Below are 23,405 nucleotides of genomic sequence, written 5' to 3'. Positions count from 1 at the left end.
ATCACAGGAAATGCTCTATACCTACTCTAAAGCAGACAATTCCAAACAGGAAAGCATTGGCGTTCCGGAGCACACACAGTAGCAGCTCGGATCTCGTGAGATTGGAAACGCATTTAAAAAATAAAATTCATTGTAATAGCATTAAATGATGAAAATACGTGTATCGAAACAATTATATTTCGCTGCTCTTGTGCCAAGGCAGCTGAAAATGACGATGGTTTTAAACTGTTACTAGCATATTGCATCATTTACCGACAGTTTTTTTGTACTCACTGCTTGGATGTGTCAAATTTTGAAGCCATTCATGTCAGCTGATGATTATATTATAGCTTACGCGTTCAGTCCTCGTCATTTCCAGGTGAAAATATTTACAGTATTAGGCCTACACTACAAAACGCTGGCGCACCTGTGAAAAAGTTAAACTGCCAGCAATAATTGACGTTGTCTGGAAGAAATAACTTGTCTTCCGAAGAGTGACAACAAAATCAGTGGTTATAGAAATTAGGAGTCCATTTAGCCTTAGCTAAAAACATGATTGAAATCTCGAACTTCACCTTTTGGCTGATTTATCGAATTAAGACCTAGCGATAAATGAAATGTCTGTTTCATTCTCAACTAAACAAAGTTTTTCACACTTTAAAACATCCTCAACATTGGTCTAAATTACTAAGACAAAATTTGCAGTAGATTTCGCAGTTAATACTTTGAATGTTAAAAAATATTTTTTTTTCAGGGTTTAATGGAACTGCAAACGATTTCAAGATGTCTATATAAAAACCACTGTCCTATAACTTCAAATGTTAGGCACTGTTCCCTGTTAAGCAATACCGAGTTACAGTTAAAATGTTTAATTTTGTTACGAATTTCAGCCCTTATCTTTACTAATTGGCTGGTAAATTAAAAGACACATTATTATTTTGGATGATTTGAATATTTTCTAAGTTTTCAATATGATCAGAATAATTTTGCACGGGCTATCGCAGTCACAGTTTGTTGGTGGTCGTGAGCCGTAGTTTGAAGTCCCACTTGTAATTAATTACGAGGCCCGCCGTGCCACCGCTCCGACCGGGCTGTTTCACTGTTCACAAAGAGGGACAATGCTCGGCGGCTACAAATGTTACTGTAGCGCACGCTAAAATTTAGGTAGGCACTTATGAGATCATCATTACCTAGTTTAATAATATTGACGTGTTAGCTGTTGAATGTTCTTGTTGCGAAGAGTAAAAACTTAAAATTGAGCTCTTTAATATGAAAAATACAACAAAACAAATTGCTTGTTAAATATTTCCTTCTTTTACCTAATACTACTTAAATGTTCTTGTTGGCAATAGTAAAAATACTAACAATATGTCGAGGAAATTCTTTACTATAAATATTGCAATAAAAACTCACAGGCTTCAGATTAAATATTTTCATCTTCTGCTTGCTTCTGATTCAAATTCTGTAAAAGAAAGAAACAGATGAAAAAATTGTAACTAATTCAGATAAGCCCAAAAAATACAGTGAAGTAAGAGAAGCTGTACAATTACCTTTTTACTTTGGAAGATTACTATGCAGGAACATGAGCTCATCAATCGTCTGTGGCTTCAAAGACGTGCGTTGGTCCTGCATGATTTGTCCCGCAGTAGAGAAGCTTCTCTCAGATGGCGCGCTGGACGCTGGAACGCAGTGCACGAAGTATGCGAGTTTGGAAAGACGCGGATAGACGTTTTCACGTCCATGCCACCAAGCTATCAGGTCGATGCCTTCCGAAAATTGGACTTTTTCATTCGTATATCTGAGAATTTCATCTGACGCAAAGTCAAGATCTCTCGTCGATTCATCTTCTGAGGAATCTTCGAATTCATTAAAAAGTACGTCAGACTTCTGTTTTTTTGCAGGAATTCCAAATGTTGTTTCCTCCTTATCTTTTAACTGTGGACAATTTCTCGCAACATAATTTTTCGCTTCCTTTACAACTTCATCTTTTTCGGCACTGCTAAGAAATTTTAGGTTTTCATATTTTGGATTCAAAAACGTTACATGTTTATGGGTTACTGTTATGTCCCATTTGCTGATTAAAATAGATTTGGCTGTACTCTTTAAATCTATCAGAAATGGCCTGTCGTCATCATTTTTTTTCAAGGAAGGAGAGAAGTTTTAACTTCCACAACACACATAAATAAAGCGTAGGGGTTTTGGAGGCTTCGAGATCACAAGAAGCTATTTTAAATGGTGTCAGAAAGGTTATTATATCTTCCAACATCATCTTGTCTATAGAATCAATCAAATTATCTTGATTTTTCTCTGACAAAATTGACAGAACTTCAAACCATTGTGAATTAATAGACTCAAACATATCCAATTTACTGTTCCATCGTGTGTGTCTATATCTCCTTTCAATGCCTTCTGAAGGCGATTCTGAAGACCAGATCTTTTAAAGAAAGTTGTGATAGCTCGACAGGAATTTATTAGTCGCTACACGTCACTCTTCTCATCATTCGCGTCTCCTCGAGTCGTGTGCTCCAGCACAGTATTAAGAATGTGTGCTGAGCATGAGAGCCTCTTGTATTGGCGAAGTGCTGCCACAATATTTGAACCTCTATCCGTAACGAACACGATGTTATTCACAGCACTGAATAAATCGAACGACCGTAGTATATTAATTAATTCAAGTTTAATGTTTTCTCCTGTTTTTTTAATCTCACTCTCAAAAATTCTGGTGCACAACATTCGATCCCCAAGTTTCACTTCTTCATAATTAACATAATGTGCAGTCACTCCCATATAGTTTATTTTACGGTACGAATCAGTCCATAAATCGACAGTTAGTGCTCCACCTATATCTCTGAATATATTCTTCACTTCTGCGGAGACAGTTTCACGCAGACGATCGGCCGTTTCCTTCAAATTTCTGGATATGGTGGTTGGATGAGGTAGCAGTTCCTTAGCACTCACTGCACCGTACTTGGCCCCCACATCAATAAGAAACTGTGCCGTCTCGAGAAACCCAGATCCACACGCAACTTCGAATGGTAAAATGTCTTTGCTGACAAGACTGATAAGTTTTGCTGTCGCGGCTGTCTTCAAATTTGGCGGAACTTCAGGAACTTTCACGCCTCTCTTGGTATTTAAATAAGTAATTATGCTACTTTGTCCAGCCTCACACTAATGTTTCAGCAAATTTGAAGTTCCACTTTTGTGTCCAGTGTAGGAATATACTTCTTTACATGCAAAACAAGCCACTATATCTTTTATCTTTTCGTTGCCATCAAATACGTATCCGATTTTTTTCCAAATTGGCGATTTCAATTTGTTTTCCTTCAGTAATGTAAAATCACCTTTTTTCACCTTACACGAAATTGTATCCATCGATATGGTGTTCATTTGAAGAAAGAACTCTCACTGATATTTGCTACGATGCACGTTGTCACTCGGTCACTACAAAGCGCTAACTGAAGGCAGCGGAAAATTGCAACGGGCACCTGTCTGGTAGACAGTGGGCAGGTTTGCCACCCAGAGAACACTTCACGGGCCACACAAAAGACACGGTCACGGAAACGGATTAGGCGCAGGCCTCTTGGGTACAGCTACCTCAATCGTAGTCAGGGGCTGAGGACAACAGACATCCGCTCTACCCGGGCCCTGCAAGATTCCAAGAATGTCAACAGACTTGAAGTTTTCAACTAACATTGCAACATACGTACTGTGCAGACGCCTTGCTCATTATCTGCAGATGACCCGCAGATATCCGCGCAGGTCGCGATTTTATCCGCCAAGTAACAAATACCGCGGATATCCGCATCCGTGCGGACCTCTATCCATGGATGTCTGCATCCACAGAGACCTCTATCCTTGTGGCATGTACAGTGTTTGACATAAAACTTCACCGCCAGATGGCTGCCAGGACAAAGTCTGAGCCATTAACTTCAGGCACCTGAAAAACTGGCTCCTCTTCAGAATGCATTTACTGGTAACACTGTCTGTTGAAGTTCCTGGAAGAGATGTCTTCTGCTTGAGTGATTGTTCTGCTGCATCTGCTCAGGATCCAGTGGTACATGTTGCACTATGTAAATGCAAAGTTGAGGTTTTGAGTATACTCCTTCCTTTATGTTTTAAACCAAATTTAATCTGTCTGCCCAAAGCTATGCTGGGAGCTTAGAGTTAATTTACTTCACTTCCTAACCAATCAGTAATAGCAAAACCTTACAAAAAAATTCTGAAGAACTTTTGGCTGTCTGTAAATATCAGAACAACTTCTGCTCAAGGGTCTCTTGGTGCAGTGGGCAACAACGACCAACTGCTGACCATTTGATGCTAGTCAGCATCCACTGAGGTGAATGTGATGCATCGCTCATTGCATTTGGGTGATATCTGTTGCACGTTTCTGCACTCTAATTGGTAGACATATAATTATTTATTGCTGTCGTGTGTTTTTCTGTGTGAAACAAAAGCTCATAAAGTGTTGATAGAATTTGAAACAGAAATCTGAAGAGTTGTTCTAACTTGATAAATACTGTCCTTAGTGATATATGTAATGCCTCACTGGTAAAGAATTTTTCCAGATGCATTAAAAATGCTATTGTTAACCTCAACATAAGAAAGATCCCAGCAAAGAAGTAAACAAAATTATCATCCAGTTTTTCCTGGTATATTTTCCCAAAATATTCAAAAAACTAATATACACAAGAAGAGTCTCACAGTCTACTAAAAACAATTTGTTTTGCGCTTTGCAGTATGGTTTTCAGAAGCATAGTAAAACATTGTCAGTTTTATATATTTTGTGATCTGTCCAAGATGTTTCACTCTGTAGATCTTGTTAGCCATTTAGAAAAAAATTAATTTTGATGGCACTGATGACTTTAAAAACAATTACTTGAAACATACTTTTCAAACAGAATGCAAAGAGTTCTGCTGAGTAATTCAAACTATATCAGAGTCAGAGAAAATAGTAGTGATTGGGGAGAAATCACACAAAAGGAGTGCTAGAAGGTTCATTTTTGGGTCCACTCTAACTGTTACACACTCGGGTGGTAAAAGTCATGGGATACGTCCCAGTATCATGTCAGACCACCTTTTGTCCAATGTAGTGCAGGAACTTTATCTGACATGGACTCAACAAGTTGTTGGAAGGCCCCTGCAGAAATATTGAGCCATGCTGCCTTCATAGCCATTATAATTACGAGTGTTGCCGATGCAGGATTTTGTGCACAAACTGACCTCTCAGTTATGTCCCACAAATGTTCAGTGTGCTTCATGTGGGGCAATCTGGGTGACCAAGTTATTCCCTTGAATTGCTCAGAATGTTCTTAACACCAGTCACAAATAACTGTCGCCCTGTGACAATTCCATCATTTTTTGGGAACATGAAATCCCTGAATGGTTGCAAATGGTCTCCAAGTAAACATAACTGTTTCCAGTCAATGATCGGTTCAGTTGGACCAGAGGACCCAATCCATTTCATGTAAACACAATCCACAACATTATGGAGCCACCACCAGCTTGCACTGTGTCTTCTTGACAACCAGTGTCCATGACTTTGTAGGGGCTGTGTCACATTTGAATCCTATCAGCTCTTACTGACTGAAAATGGGACTCATCCGACCAGGCCACAGTTTTCAAGTCACATAGGGTCCAATTAATGTGGTCATGGACCCAGGAGAGGCACTGCAGACAATATTGTACTGCTAGTAAAGGCACTCACATCGGTTGTCTTCTGCCATAGCCCATTAACGCCAAATTTCACTGCATTGTCCTAATGGATACATTTGTTGTACATCTGACATTGATTTATGTGGTTATTTCATGCAGTGTGGCTTGTCTGTTAGCAACGACAATTCTACACAAACGTTGCTGGTCTGTCGTTAAGTGAAGGCCTTCGACCACTGCATTGTCTGTGGTGAGAGGTAATACCTGAAGCTGGGTATTCTCATCACACTCTTGATACTGTGCATCTCAGAATTTTGATGTCCCTAACAATTTCCAAAATGGAATGTCCTCCATATATAGCTTCAACCACCATTCTGCATTCAAAGTCTGTTATGTGCGGCCATAACCATGTCTGAAACCTTTTCACATGAATCATCTAAATACAAATGACAGCTCTGCCAGTACCTTGTGTACATGATACCTCTGCCATCTGTATATTTGCATATTGTTATCCCATGACTTTTGTAACCTCACTGTATAAATGTAAAACACCTTCCACTTAACACTTATCAACCAGAATTGGTACTTTTACAGACTACACTGTTGTAAAAATAAATCCCATTACAGAGAAAAACAATAGATGATATCCAAATAATTATTAAATGGTTCTCTGTAAATCATATATCCCTTAATTATGAGAAAACAGACTATATTCAGTCAGCACAACAAACAGAGTCATATCAATGATAGAGGTAGAAGTCAGTAAGCAGAGTAGAAATTTCCAAGTTTTTCTTTTTCTTTTTTTTTTTTTTGTGCATATAAAGATTCAAACTTGACCTGGAAGAAAAACGTTACTGAGCTGCTCAAGCAGTTAAATTAAATTCCTTTCCCTCTTAATATAACTGCTAGTCTTGCAAACAAATGAACTGACCTCCTAACATATTCTGCATATCTCCACTAAACAATGTCTCATGGAATAATTTTCTGTGGTAACTCATCACTTAGAAAGAAAATGGCAATTGCACAAAAGTGTGCTGTAAGAATAATAAGTGGTGTTCACCTGCAGTCATCTTGTAGTACCTCTTCAAGGAGTCAAGTATTTAACTTGTTTTATTCTGGGTGTCCCTCCTACTGGCTGTCAGGCAGCTTTTCTGTGGTGTTTCAGCAGATACTTGCAATTATGTTTTTGCAGTGTGTAGTCATCCCAACCAAATACTGCTCATCAAGTCTTTCATGCAATGGCCAGTGTTAACAGAAAGCATTGGTTTGTTTTCCATTGCAAACAAAATTATTTTTAAACGGAAATTTTATATGCTCATTTAATAGTGTGGTCGCAGATCACTCTAGTGCAATATACTTTTTATCCATCTGTGTTAACAGAGACATTAAAACATGAAGAATAAGTAGCACTCTAGCAGCAACTGAGCAGTGCTGTTGCATGTTGGCAGCAGTCGGCCCAGGGCAGGGTGCTGCTCAGTCATTGCTGAAGTACTGGTTATTCTTTGGGTTTTCATGTCCCTGTTAATATGTATTGATGAAATGAGTATCATACTAGACTAATGTGGGATTGCTCTATCTATCTAATGGGCACCTAGAATCTAATGGGCACCTAGAAAGACAGATAGAGTGAGTTTTTGCTAAAAGGAGAACTGCAGGAAATGATCTCTGATAAGGATAAGGAGCAAGAAAGGTCACATGGTCAGAAATGCATGGGTTCTATGCAACACAGTATTTATTAATTCATTGTGCCAGTACAGTACAATTGTATTCATGACATCTGTGATGAGACCCCGTTAGACAAGGTGTTCGAAGTGGCCCACTCGGGCCTCTAAGCATATGCGAACACTGTGCTGCAGCGATCAACATACACATTCAAATGTGCCATCCTGCAACTGAATGGCATCACACACAGCATGAACATGTTGTTTCAGTGTCTGCATGTTCAGGATGGGCTCCAAATATACGACTTCTTTCAAGTGCCCCAACAGGTAAAAATCTAAAGGGTTGAGGTACGAGGACTGCGCAGGCCATGCTATTGGACCCACTTGTCTGATTTGTTTGTAGGGTAGATTATGTTGAAATGCCTCTGCACAGAAATGTGGAAGTGAGCAGGAGCACGATCATGTAGTAGCCACATTACCCTTCACTATGAAAGACACGTCTTCCTGCATAAGAGGCAGGGCCACCTGCAGGAAGTGTAGATATTGTGTCACCTGTGAGGCACTGTGGAAGAATGACTGGTCCCATGAGGCGGTCACCAATCATTTCTGCCCACCTATTGAGGGTGAACCATTGCCGACAGTTCACTTCCACCATACAACGGGAATTCTCCGTAGTCCAAAGATGGGTGCTGTGAAGGGTGACGATACCATCCCTCATAAAGGTAGCTTTATCTGTGAAAAGGATAGATAACAGACACTCAGCACCACAGTGGCCTGTACAACAAAACGGTGACAACACAAACACTGCAGAGGCAACACTGTCGTCTGGTTATCCCATGCTGGTGGGCCACATGCCTAGTGCCGATACTGGGATAATATTCCATAGTGTTCCACATCTCTTCCTCTATGGCCCGTGTACATACCAGATGCACCTGCTTTCAGGATTACCCAGTCTGGTAAAAGAGACTGTCTCACACAAGTAATGAAAAAGTGCTGCAAACAGTTTATGGTGCACATGCTGTAAAGCAGCGACACTTTTTCCAATAGTAACGCTTTCACCCAAACTTTGCCACTTGCCTGTCCATGTGTAAAGGCCATGTCATCCTGTTCCTCATTTGTATACCAGGCCATTGTTTCTCTGCACAACACACGTCCACACCAAAGTGATTTGGCAACAGTGGTCAAGTGGATGTCCGCTACAGCTGATGTGCGAGTCTGTTGTCTTCATGAATGTGGAGCTAAAAACACAAGAACAGACAGAACATTCAGACTTGCCTGGTGTGTTCTCATGTGAATTTGAATCATTGAAACCTACAATGTCGCAGACCTTTTATCTCCAGCTTCAAGTGGGTGTACCTTCCATGGAACTTATTTCTAAACATACATACAAAAGACCTCCTTTCTCCTTTTCCTGCAGTTTGTCACCATTTGGAAAAAACTACTCTATTGTTTGTGTCTGAGCATCACCAGTGCAATTTTTCTTTTTGCTATGTGTAGCTAGAGTCTGCCCGAACAAATACTCCTCATCACACCTTTCATGTGATGCACAATGATGAGAGAATGCATCAGTTTGTTCCCTTTATGAAGGAAATGATTTTTAAAGCAGAATTTTACATGGCCATTCAATAGAGTGGTTCCAAATTAGTCTAGTGCAATATTCATTTTATCAACACGTATTAGCAGTGACAGCAATCTGTGAAGAATAACTAGCACTCAGCAGCAACAGGAATGCTTTGGCTTGGACTGACTGCTACTGCCATGCAGCCGTGTTGCTCAGTTGCTGTCAGAATACTGGATATTCTTCATGTTTTAATGTCTCTCTGAATACATATCAATAACAAAAAAATTGCATTGCACTTATCTGGGACCACTCTATCAAATGGACATGTAAAATTCCACTGTAAAAATAATTTTGCTTCCAATGGAAAACAAACCAATGCTTTCCATCGACAGTGGCCATTGCAGGAAGGATGTGATTAGCAGTATTTGTTTGGGTTGATTCTCACTACATATTTCAAAAATGAAATTGCAAATATCTGCTGAAACATTAGAGAAAATACACCTGGAAACTCTTAGGAGGGTCACCCAGTATGAATTAGGGAAAGCCATATAATCAGACATTCTGTTAATCATTTTTCATTAAGAGCAAATAAATTAATTCATCAGATGAATGTGAGAGTTTCCCACTTAGGCTGTACATTTATTGAGACCACTTCTTAGTTACAAAACTAGCTCAGGTGTCTAACTATGAAGAGGCCTTACAAATATTCAGGCTAAGTGGAATAATGTCGCCATCAATCAACAAATTATGGATGTTTTGCTCACTATGAAGAAGAAAATAAATAAATGTCCATCACTACAAGTAAGACATTACTGAAGAAAAATAAGTATCTCTCACCACTTATACCAATAAAACTGCCATTCACATAACTGGCAACATCTGCAAGTAACAACCAAGACATTGGACATTGATTACCACATTTCAAACGATGAGTGTCAAGTAACTGAAAACAGGGTCTGCAAATCTTTCCTTCGGGAACTAGTGATGAGAAGGAAAGTAGAAGTAGATGGTAAAAGAACTCAAGCCCTCCTATACATCTGGTGTTTTTTTTTGTTAATATCTGTTTTGTTAGCCACACCCCAACACCATCACTTTTCAGCATATCTATGCATCTTCTTAACCTTTGCCGTTAGCTCAGTCAGAAAATTCCACAGTCACAACTGTTACAGTTTTATGTGAAGCGTGTATCTAGAAAACAACAATGTTCAGTTCTTTCTTAAACATATGGTTTTCTTTATTCACTATATTCACACCAATGCTTCACAACATTGTGTTCTACATGCAATTTTATTTAATAGAGATTCACAGTATTATTTGAATATCAGACTTTATAATGATTACAAAACAATCACATTTACTGATTTAAGAACCCAGTAGTCACACTCTGTGAACAGCATATAATGTTTATTAATGTCCCGACAACCACAATTAATTGGCATGTTACCAATAAGTTATAAGCCAAAGAAGATTTACACAGTATGTACAGTGAATACAGCAACAGCTTAGTTTTTCATGTTATGTTGTAATTACAAAATGGTGATGACATAAAAATCACAATCACAATCAAACAATTAACAATGAATAAAAAATCAAACATTATTCTCAAAAAATTTAACAAATATACAAATTTTCATTGGCAATGCATTAATCTCATTACATAAAATACAAACTAATAAAATAGTTAATATGCTTTCAAATAAATATAACTTAATACTTGGAATGTGTCATGATGGGGTTTGTCTTGCATAGGGACTCCACAAAGTGAAAGACAATGTGCAGTGGCACTGTGTTTTGCAGGAAATATGCTCACCTCACAAACTACACAATAAATATAAAAATATACAAAATCAACTTAATAAGAATTCCATTACATGAAAGTGTGCACAGCGGTGACTGATTTAGTGAAAAAGTGACGCTAATAGTAAAATGCTGTGTATACGGGGAACTTTGAACTGCAGATATAACTAACTGCTTTTTATGAAACCTAACTGCAGATAGCTGGAGATAGGAAAGAACGAGTAAAAGGGGGAGGGGTGACTTACAAATGCTCAGTTATAATGTGAATACTGTATGTCCATTATGGGAAAGTTTTCTATAAAAGAATGTAGCATATATAAGACTATGTGAAACATTGAAATACAAGGCTACCACGTAAAATATTACCCAGTTTTGTGAGTTATGAACATCAATGTGAGAGACCACATACGGAATTAACCAGCTTTTGGAATCATAGTGTCTGCAATATTAGCAAGCTTCAATGAAATAGAAGCAACGGTATCCACCAAAACAGAGATCCTGATGCCAAAATGAAAACTTCACAGTGGGATTGATTAGAGTCATAGAATGAGTTACACATTATGTGAAATGCTGAAAACACACACACACACACACACACACACACACACACACACACACACACACTAAATACATTTCATGTGGTTATTTTCCACAGGCCACGCTGATTTTCATTACATATAATTCTCTGCCTTACAGCACCTATTCTAGGAACTTGAATCATCATAGCTGTATACATTATTTTAATCTACAGCAAATCCTGTCATGACTTATCTTCTTCTCTCACCATTTGTCACATTTCATTTTTGTCCAATAAACCTCAATGCACTTATCCAATTACTTTAATTTCCATCTTTCGTTTAATGGAACTTCTATCTTTCTTTTCTTTTCACCCATAAAATCTCCTCTGGATGCTTTTTTTCATTTTATGCAGGTACTAACATTCGTGTTAAATTGTGTCTGCATGTTCAAAATTTAAAGAAACTGAACAATACATATCATATTTTACCAATGTAACCTGATAAAATTGTTAATGAAACAGTAATGATTATTAATGAAAAGACACACATACATGATAAATAGGTCTTGTATAATTATTTTAACACAAGTTCATCGAATTACATTTAATGGAGTAACCATATTCTTAGGAAGCTTATTAAGGATTTCATTGCCCAATGTTTCTGAAACTTCAAGCCATGTGTATTTGTCTATTATACCAACTTCTTCGAGAGGTTTGCGAAATGAAACAAGAATGGTAAGGCAAACTCCGTCATTTATACCTTCAGGTCTGCCCGAAAATTCAACACTTAACACTCCATGTGGCTTGTGTGGTGCCACATCTGCACCAAATATTTCCTGAAAGCAACATAATTTTTATTAAACTCATTATTATTATTGATATCACCATAATCACATATACTAAACTACTTACACTGAACAACCTTTTCACTTTGAAATTACCTGACCACATAATCTTGTTATATTCCTGTGTGATGAAGATAACAAACATTCAATGGGCGTTACTTATTAGCTAGTTTGGGAAAGGGGAAATTTGTTGGCTGGTGGGAGGGGATTGACACCTCTACCATGTTACTAACAGCTAATTACAAATTAATGTAGGGAAAAATATGGATAGCACAAAGCTGTTTTACACTTGTAACATCATTCTCTCAGCACTCATCTGAAACATCACCATGGGAAACCTAAATAGTGTTCTTGTATTTGGATATGAAACTGACTCTCCTTGAAAAGTAGTAAGTCTAGTCTTCCCTGTTATCTCATTTGGTGGCTATTAATTTCATCTTATGTTTCCCTCCATCTTGAAATCAACAGCAAGAGACTTGCAAGGAAATTAAAATCCTTGTCTAGGACAATTAATTTCTGGTTGTACTATGAGGGCAATCTCAAAAGAAAGGTTTCCAAAACATTGGGGATGCACAGAAAGTGTGTGGCTGTTGACTACACTGTTGTGATTGGTGCTATCCCTCGCCCAAATTAGCATGCACACATGCATGTTGGCTGGATGCACTGTCTCGGCTTAGCAGTCATTCAGATTGGAGCTTTCGTTGAATGCTACCAACAACTGCATAGTTCATGCAGTTATTTGATTTATGAATGCAAAATGTTTTAAACTGCTTGAAATACATCATCAACTGACAGAAGTGTATGGATAGTTGTGAATGCATGTCAAAAATGTTTGCAATTGGTGTAGATAGTTTACAGCTTGTTGTACTGAAATTCAAACAAATGAACAGTAGGCCATCAATGTCCAATGTGACAGTTGAAAAGATTGAGGAAATCATGCATAAAGATGGGAGGATCACTCTGAATGCTCTCTGTATTTTGGTACCTTAGGTTTCCTGAAGCATCATCCACAGGGTTTTAATGGAAAAGTTGTGATATCAGATGGCGTGTGCAAGATGATTCTTCTCTTGAATTTCTTCACCACTATGCAGATGAAAAGGACAACTTTGTGGACTCGATTGTTAAAGGTGACAAAACCAGGACAATCAACTTTACACCTGTGACAAAACAAGTCAAAACAGGGGTGGCATCCCTCCTCACCAAAGCAGTAGAAATTCAAGCAAACACAGTCTGCCAGTAAAGTTACAGCAACTGTGTTTTGGGACCACAGGAGGATGCACTGTTGTTCAACTTTCTGCTTGCTGGGACAACGATAAATGCTGACAGGTATTGTGAAAAAATGAACAAACTTAAAATAACAATTCAGAACTGGAGAAGATGAATGTTGAGCAAAGATGAAAGCATTCCTCATGACAACACCTGCAAACATGTCACCCATCAAACTGTCAATCTCCTGTAAAAAATTGGTTTGAATGTTATCACCCACACACCATAAAGTCCAGACTTGACACCACCTATTCTCTTAGTTGAAAGAACGTTTGTCTGGACAGTGCAAAGCTGGTACTTTCTGCCGATGATACAAGTACAGCTATCATACTCAACAGACAAGAATTAACTGGTGAAATTGAAACTTCCTGGCAGATTAAAACTGTGTGCCCGACCGAGACTCGAACTCGGTCCCGAGTTCGAGTCTCGGTCAGGCACACAGTTTTAATCTGCCAGGAAGTTTCATATCAGCACACACTCCGCTGCAGAGTGAAAATCTCATTCTGGGAACTGGTGAAATTGTAAATGATGTTTTTCAGAAAATCATTAAGTGGTTCTCTGCAAATGGGCTCTCATTAAACTTTGACAAAACACAGTACATACAGTTCCACACAGTAAATGGAATGACACCATTAATAAATATAGTCTTCAATCAGAAATCGGTCGCTAAGGTAGAATATTCAAAATTTCTATGTGTATGCATTGATGAGCGGTTGAACTGGAAAAAAAAGACACTGAAGATCTGCTGAAACGATTGAGTTCAGCTACTTATGCTATTAGGGTCATTGCAAATTTTGGCGATATACATCTCAGTAAATTAGTTTACCATGCCTATTTTCATTCTCTGCTTTCATATGGCATCATTTTCTGGGGTAACTCATCATTGAGTAAATGAGTGTTCATTGCACAAAAGCATGTAATCAGAATAATTGCTGGAGCTCATCCAAGATCATCCTGCAGACACTTATTTAAAGAGCTAGAGATCTTCACTGTAGCATCACACTATATACATTCACTTATGAAATTTGTTATTAACAATCCGAACTAATTCAAAAGTAATAGCAATGTATATGGCTACAATACTAGGAGAAAGGATGATCTTCACTGTTGTTGTTGTTGTGGTCTTCAGTCCTGAGACTGGTTTGATGCAGCTCTCCATGCTACTCTATCCTGTGCAAACTTCTTCATCTCCAAATACTTACTGGAACCTACATCCTTCTGTATCTGCTTAGTGTATTCATCTCTTGGTCTCCCTCCACTTTTTTACCCCCCACGCTACCCTCAAATGCTAAGTTTGTGAGCCCTTGGTGCCTCAGAACATGTCCTACTAACTGGTCCCTTCTTCTTGTCAAGTTGTGCCACAAACTTCTCTTCTCCCCAATTCTATTCAATACCTCCTCATTAGTTATGTGATCTACCCATCTAATCTTCAGCATTCTTCTGTAGCACATTTCAAAAGCTTCTATTCTCTTCTTGTCAAACTATTTATCGTCCATGTTCCACTTCCATACATGGCTACATTCCATACAAATACTTTTAGAAATGACTTCCTGACACTTAAATCTAGACTCAATGTTAACAAATTTCGCTTCTTCAGAAACACTTTCCTTGCCATTGTCAGTCTACATTTTATGTCCTCTCTACATTGACCATCATCAGTTATTTTGCTCCCCAAATAGCAAAACTCCTTTACTGCTTTAAGTATCTCATTTCCTAATCTAATTCCCTCAGCATCACCCAACTTAATTCGACTACATTCCATTATCCTCATTTTGCTTCTGTTGATGTTCATCTTCTAGCCTCCTTTCAAGACACTGTCCATTCCGTTCCACTGCTCTTCCAAGTCCTTTGCTGTCTCTGACAGAATTACAATGTCATCGGCGAACCTTAAAGTTTTTATTTCTTCTCCATGGATTTTAATACCTACTCCAAATTTTTCTTTTGTTTCCATTACTGCATGCTCAATATACAGATTGAATAACATCGGGGAGAGGCTACAACCCTGTCTCACTCCCTTCCCAACCACTGCTTCCCTTTCATACCCCTCGACTCTTATAACTGCCATCTGGTTTCTGTACAAATTGTAAATAGCCTTTCGCTCCCTGTATTTTACCCCTACCACCTTCAGCATTCGAAAGAGAGTATTCCAGTCAACATTGTCAAAAGCTTTCTCTAAGTCTATAAATGCTAGAAACGTAGGTTTGCCTTTTCTTAATCTAGCTTCTAAGATAAGTCGTAGGGTCAGTATTGTCTCACATGTTCCAACATTTCTACGGAATCCAAACTGATCTTCCCCGAGGTTGACTTCTACCAGTTTTTCCATTCGTCTGTAAGGAATTTGCGTTAGTATTTTGCAGCCGTGACTTATTAAACTGATAGTTCGGTAATTTTCACATCTGTCAATGCCTGCTTTCTTTGGGATTGGAATTATTATATTCTTCTTGAAGTCTGAGGGTATTTCGCCTGTCTCATACATCTTGCTCACCAGATGGTAGAGTTTTGTCAGGACTGGCTCTCCCAAGGCTGTCAGTAGTTCTAGTGGAATGTTGTCTACTCCCGGGGCCTTGTTTCGACTCAGGTCTTTCAGTGCTCTGTCAAACACTTCACGCAGTATTGTATCTCTCATTTCATCTTCATCTACTTCCTCTTCCATTTCCATAATATTTTCCTCAAGTACATCGCCCTTGTATATATATATACTACGAGGGCAGTTCAATAAGTAACACAACACATTTTTTTTCTCGGCCAATTTTGTTTAAAAAACCGGAAATTTCTTGTGTAATATTTTCAAACATTCCCGCTTCGTCTCGTATAGTTTCATTGACTTCCGACAGGTGGCAGCGCTGTACGGAGCTGTTAAAATGGCGTCTGTAACGGATGTGCGTTGCAAACAATGGGCAGTGATCGAGTTTCTTTTGGCGGAAAACCAGGGCATCTCAGATATTCATAGGCGCTTGCAGAATGTCTACGGTGATCTGGCAGTGGACAAAAGCATGGTGAGTCGTTGGGCAAAGCGTGTGTCATCATCGCTGCAAGGTCAAGCAAGACTGTCTGATCTCCCGCGTGTGGGCCGGCCGTGCACAGCTGTGACTCCTGCAATGGTGGAGCGTGCGAACACACTCGTTCGAGATGATCAACGGATCACCATCAAACAACTCAGTGCTCAACTTGACATCTCTGTTGGTAGTGCTGTCACAATTGTTCACCAGTTGGGATATTCAAAGGTTTGTTCCCGCTGGGTCCCTCGTTGTCTAACTGGACACCATAAAGAGCAAAGGAGAACCATCTGTGCGGAATTGCTTGCTCGTCATGTGGCTGAGGGTGACAAGAAGGCGATGAAACATGGGTTCATCACTTCGAACCTGAAACAAAACGGCAATCAATGGAGTGGCGCCACACCCACTCCCCTACCAAGAAAAAGTTTAAAGCCATACCCTCAGCCGGTAAAGTCATGGTTACAGTCTTCTGGGACGCTGAAGGGGTTATTCTTTTCGATGTCCTTTCCCATGGTCAAACGATCAACTCTGAAGTGTATTGTGCTACTCTTCAGAAATTGAAGAAACGACTTCAGCGTGTTCGTAGGCACAAAAATCTGAACGAACTTCTCCTTCTTCATGAACACGCAAGACCTCACACAAGTCTTCGCACCCGAGAGGAGCTCACAAAACTTCAGTGGACTGTTCTTCCTCATGCACCCTACAGCCCCGATCTCGCACCGTCGGATTTCCATATGATTGGCCCAATGAAGGACGCAATCCGTGGGAGGCACTACGCGGATGAAGAAGAAGTTATTGATGCAGTACGACGTTGGCTCCGACATCGACCAGTGGAATGGTACCGTGCAGGCATACAGGCCCTCATTTCAAGGTGGCGTAAGGCCGTAGCATTGCATGGAGATTATGTTGAAAAATAGTGTTGTGTAGATAAAAGATTGGGGAATAACCTGGTGTATTTCAATGCTGAATAAAACAACCCCTGTTTCAGAAAAAAATGTGTTGCATTACTTATTGAACTGCCCTCGTACATATACTCCTATATACTCCTTCCACCTTTCTGTTTTCCCTTCTTTGCTTAGAACTGGGTTTCCATTTGAGCTCTTGATATTCATACAAGTGGTTCTTCAAAGGCCTCTTTAATTTCCCTGTAGGCAGTATCTATCTTACACGAAGTGATATAAGCCTCTACATCCTTACATTTGTCCTCTAGCCATCCCTGCTTAGCCATTTTGCACTTCCTGTCGGTCTCATTTTTGAGACGTTTATATTCCGTTTTCCTGCTTCATTTACTGCATTTTTATATTTTCTCCTTTCATCAATTAAATTCAATATTTCTTCTGTTACCCAAGGATTTCTACTAGTCCTCGTCTTTTTACCTACTTGATCCTCTGCTGCCTTCACTACTTCATCCCTCAGAGCTACCCATTGTTCTTCTACTGTATTTCTTTCCCCCATTCCTGTTAATTGTTCCCTTATGCTCTCCCTGAAACTCTGTACAACCTCTGGTTTAGTCAGTTTATCCAGGTCGAATCTCCTTAAATGCCCACCTTTTTGCAGTTTATTCAGTTTTAATCTATAATTCATAACCAATAGATTGTGGTCAGAGCCCACATTTGCCCCTGGAAATGTCTTACAATTTAAAACCTGGTTCCTAAATCTCTGCCTTACCATTATATAATCTATCTGATACCAGGATTCTTCCATGTATACAACCTTCTTTTATGATTCTTGAACCAAGAGTTAGCTATGATTAAGTTATGCTCCGTGCAAAATTCTACCAGACGGCTTTCTCTTTCATTTCTTACCCCCAATCCATATTCACCTACTATGTTTTGTTCTCTCCCTTTTCCTACTCTTGAATTCCAGTCACCCATGACTATTAAATTTTGGTCTCCCTTCACTACCTGAATATTTTTTTTTATCTTGTCATACATTTCATCAATTTCTTCATCATCTGCAGAGCTTGTTGTCATATAGACTTGTACTACTGTCGTAGGCATGGGCTTCGTGTCTATCTTGGCCGCAATACTGTGTTCACTATGTTGTTTGCTGTAGCTTACCTGAACTCCTATTTTTTTATTCATTATTAAACCTACTCCTGCATTACCCCTATTTGATTTTGTATTTACAACCCTGTATTCACCTGACCAAAAGTCTTGTTCCTCCTACCACCAAATTTCACTAATTCCCACTATATCTAACATTAACCTATCCATTTCCCTTTTTAAATTTTCTAACCTACCTGCCTGATTAAGAGATCTGATATTCCATGCTCCGATCCATAGAACACCAGTTTTCTTTTTGGATATAGTAAAAGGGTAATTTCCCCAACCCCCACAAAAAAATAAAATAAAATAAAAATATTAAGTGTCATGTAATATTTTGTGTAATCTTGTATAGACACCTTTTATTAATCTGACAAGTTCCACATCATTACGAAGTGTCGTATTTATGATCTATGGAACAAGTACTAATCCAATCTAATCTAATCTGGTTCTGCTCTGATGATCGTTTGGAAGATGATTCAACTCTTGCTGAAGGTCTTGGCAGTGAGCTGATATGAACTGGAAATTGCAAAAATGTCTCAGCATCTACAAAAATGCATTGACCAAAATGGCAAGTTTAGATTCTTCAACTTATAAAATGATGTAAATATTATGGAAAATAAACAGTTGTTTGTATATCTAAAATAACATGAAGTCTTACTTTTCGGATTGCCCCCATAATTAACGTTATTTTGTAGCAGAGTTCCATCTACTTAAATATCATACTTACAGTTGCCAAGAGAGTAACAATGAAAAATGAATTTATGTACTTCAAGGTGTTCCTTCTGTTAGATGTGATATCAAAAGTTTTATCTTGCTATTCTTCAATGGTTTTGAGTTTTTTTTACAGAAAATACTGTGGATCAATTGCACAGACTAAAATTTATTTAATTTTCTGCTAACTTCTATGTGTAAATATGAAAAGGTTTCTCAGAAACTGCTACATCATATGTATACTAACATTACTTGAAGGAATACAGTGATCTGCCACTCTTTTGTAAAGCTTTATGTCAGGATGGATTTCAAGTTTTCACCCATTTCCAACTGTTACGTTACATTATGTATACTTTCTTCAGCACAGGCTTTTTATCAACTGTATTTTGAATGTCGCAGCCAGAGATCTGCGAGCTGGGCATTCTGTTCATTCGTACTCACTCGAGTGCATGAGAGAGAGAGAGAGAGAGAGAGAGAGAGAGAGAGAGAGAGAGAGAGAGAGTGTGCAGGCCGGTGTTGCTTCTGTCATATTCCCACAGCTGGTGGAACTACACTCATATGATCCATTAGAGAAAACAGCTAGCTTTAGGCAATTATGACAATTTGGAAACAGTGTAGAGTTTCACAAGAAAACTATGTAACTACCAAATTTTGTAATGATGGTAGGTATCTGAGTGAAAAATTACATTGCTGTTTTTTCTAACCATATCTGCTTTATCAATTCAAATTTATGTTTATCAGTTTTATCACATACCAAATTAGAAATGTAACAGGAATAAAACTGTCTCCAAATTATTATCTGCTAGTGTTGTGATTACAGTGAACTGTCAGAATTTCATCTTCCCTTTTGGATCATGTCTGCTTTGTTAGTCCAAGATATTCTTCCATGCTTACTGAAATTTCTCTTGCTAGTCACATTTGAGGTTGGAACACAAAACATTCTTCTTGCTAAATTAGATAGCTTGAGAACTGCTATGCTTCCAACTCCCAAGTGGATAACTGTTGCATAAGATTGAGTATGATGTGGCCCACAGTCTACTCACTGCAAAAACATAGACTTTATTTTTTTGCTGTTGAGTGTGGCTGACATTCTCTCAGTGGCCCTAAATAAACAGTTACAGATATCACAAAAACGGAGTAAGTTTTTAATAATTAGGCAATCAGCCACAAAGATGTTACTATTGTGTACAATGTCTGAAATTCAACTTCCTTCTCTGTGAGACAGAGACAGCGGACTTTCAGCACTCTTAGAATCTACAGTTAATACATGATAATATTACAGTTCTAGTATACTACCAAACTACTAGTGACACTGACACTGGCGTTTTGCAGTTAAGAAGTATAATTTTCATTTGCTAGACACAAAGCATATACTAAACAAGAAAACTAGATCTACAGTAATGTAAATATATATCTCTGTATCTTCAAGCCCTGTGTTACAACGACTTTTCAATTTACACATCCACTCAAAAACAAACTGAATTGTAGGATATTTCTCACCTTTGAGCACTTCTGGGGAATCTTAGAATATTTCCAAAAAGTCATGAGCTCTTTTTCAATGTCATTGATATAACCAGTACATTTTGTACATTTTACAAAGACACCCTCCTTGGCAAGTACATTCGCAATTTCATAGTGCTGCCTACTTGCAAACAGTACCATTTTAAACAAGCTGTTCCACCTAGTCTCCATTTCTTGTTTCTAACTTGTCTGTACTGAATTTATGTGTCACCAGTTTTCTTCATGAAACAGCATATCTGGCACCATATGTCATGGAATAAACTACTGCAACTTCATTTTTTAAAGACTCATGAATTAAAATGTATTTCAGATCTGTGTTCAAAACATGTATAATGCATGTATAATGCTGAATGGATTGGAATATCTTGCATCTATTTGTGCCTCAGTCTACAACACTGGAAATCTTATTAACATGCCATGGATTTACTCCTAAGTTAAATGATGTTTCCATAATGTAGTTTTCCATAAATTCACCAGATTTTTTTCCCTTAGAAAAGTAAGTTTTCACCAATAACATACTGAGCAGTACCCAATACTGATATAGAAAGGTATCACCTTTCCCAATACGTATCTTTCCACATATTTGCTGTACATGCCCATGCATGCACAACAACATCCTGGACAACTTGGACAATGCTGGACATCATACTCAATTGTTTTTCATCAGTTTCTTCTGTCTTAGGATAAGATAAAATGTTGTAGAGTCCACATGTCCTGATTCTGAATCAACATTTACAACCTCCCGACATAAGGCATGAAATCCTCCGTCTGATTCTAATATAAATGGATGAAGAGCTCTGACACATATTTCTTCAGACATTTTTTAGTTGCCGTAGCTTTGACTTAAAGTGGTAATGATTCAGAACTTACACTTTGTTGCATTCTTCAAACATGTGTCTTCAGATGTGTGGTGGTAGATCTGTAAGGCAGAGAAGCAGAGCACCTGCCACAGTATGAGTACATGTAGCCTTACCAGCCACTAATAAAAATCACTTCCAACACTACTATGACCACCATCTTTTACTCTCTTACTTTACTTACTTTACACGTGGCTAAGGCCTTATCGACCATACACCTGCTCTACGAGCCTCTTCCAATTATTTCTATCCAGGGAAATTGTTGTCCAATCAGAGTTGATGCCCATCCTGGCTGCATCTTCCCGGATATTCTCCATCCACCTAATTCGAGGTCTTCTTCTTCTTCTCTTTCCTTCTAATTTCTTAGTGGATGCTATTTTGGGTAGTCTGTTCTCCGGCATCCTTGCTACATGACCAGCCCGGTTCAGTCTTCTCTTCTTTAACATTTGCACAATGGTACTATGTTTGTACAGCTCCCGTAGTTCTTCATTTTTCCTTATCCTCCACTCCATGACATTTTCATCGAAGATTGGTCCAAATATTTTTCTTAGTATTTTTCTTTCAAATATCAACAGTTTTTCTTCATCTTTTTTCCTGAATGTAATAGCTTCACATCCATATAATGCTACAGGTACAATAGTTGACTGATAAAAACGGATTTTGAATTCAGTACTAAGTGATCTCATCCTTAAAATTTTGATAAAGCTGTAAAAAGTTCTATTAGCTGCTGCTAGACGGGCATCTATTTCTATTTCTGCTCTATTGTCTCTGCTAAAAAGACTCCCTAAGTACTTGAAGTGGTCAACTGCCTTGAAAGTGAGGCCATTTACGGTCAGTGGTGTATTCTTTTGGAGTTTTTTACTTATGACTAGATATTCTGTCTTTTCTTCATTCACATGAAGCCCAGCTTTCTCAGCTCTTTTACTCTCAGGACTTCTTTTTTTAATCTAGTTGCATTTTCACAGTTTTCTATGCCTCACATTCACACACCATGTTCTTGCAGCTGGAAACTGATCAGGTCATTTAAACATAGCATGTTCAAAAAAGCATGAAGGGATTCAAGTGCAGTTGCTCCACAGATCCAAAATACTTCCACTGACCTCTGCCAAACTTTCGTGGAACTACATGCACCGAGCAATTTGAGCGAGTGGTCAGCTATGTTCATAGACCTAATATTGCTGCCTCTAAAACTAAACAAACACCTCAGTATGATTAAAGAACTGCTCAGTATACAATATATGTACTGTAAAGAATCACACATTCTTTTCTGATGTAAAATGACTTTTAGCAATTAACATGAAAGGCTATCAACTTAGTATTGCCGAATGATAGCTAAATTATACTGAATATTATTAAAGTGATATAGGATGATTTTATCCCCATAACTAGTGATATCACATATTATACGGATAGCTAATACCTTTGCACACTGGACTAATATTTTACAATGAATAAAGCAATAAGTAAATAACTTCTATAATATACTGTTATTAAACTTTCACTTTGGGACAGAGGACAGAAAATTATAGTCTTTATTTATTTATTATGTTGCTGCCATAACTGCACTTTATGTTTAAGCTGTACACGCAGTTTATGGAAATTTCTCAGAAAAAATGTTTAGTAACACTGTTTGATCATTTATGTCATTTGGGGATGTGTACTTGTATGAATAAATTTATGTTTCTTCAAGTAGGTCCATTTTTTTTGCCTTTGGTGGCCAGGTGCAGTATTTGTGGATTATGTATTATGTCTGTCACTTGACAGCCATCTCCAGCAACATGTAATGTAGCATGGATTTCTTGGATTATTTTTAAATGTAGAGCATCCTTATGTTTGTGGAATCATATATTGAAGTTTCTTTCTGTTTGGCCTATGTCATCTTTGGGCATAAAATGCAGCTTAGCTTGTAATCCAAAACCAATTGTATGGCTTGCCATTGTTTTTAATACTATGGGTGACTTTACCCTTTACTTTATTATTTGTGCAGAAGCTAATTC

General features: G+C 38.2%; 1 protein-coding gene across 1 annotated transcript in view; it reads right to left on the bottom strand.

The window, feature by feature from the left end:
• Positions 1-10,083: 10,083 nt before the first annotated feature.
• LOC124554958 (8-oxo-dGDP phosphatase NUDT18) overlaps positions 10,084-23,405 on the bottom strand; it is a 157,604-nt gene continuing 144,282 nt past the window's right edge. Inside the window, exon 6 of the mRNA XM_047128662.1 lies at positions 10,084-12,000. Coding sequence (XP_046984618.1) covers positions 11,755-12,000 — 246 coding nt within the window. The 3' untranslated portion in view covers positions 10,084-11,754. The remainder of the gene's footprint in view (positions 12,001-23,405) is intronic.

Source organism: Schistocerca americana, chromosome X (assembly GCF_021461395.2).
Source record: "Schistocerca americana isolate TAMUIC-IGC-003095 chromosome X, iqSchAmer2.1, whole genome shotgun sequence".
Taxonomy (NCBI): Eukaryota; Metazoa; Arthropoda; class Insecta; order Orthoptera; family Acrididae; genus Schistocerca; species Schistocerca americana.
Note: the sequence above shows the minus strand (reverse complement) of the source record. Positions and strands in the feature narration are given on the sequence as shown.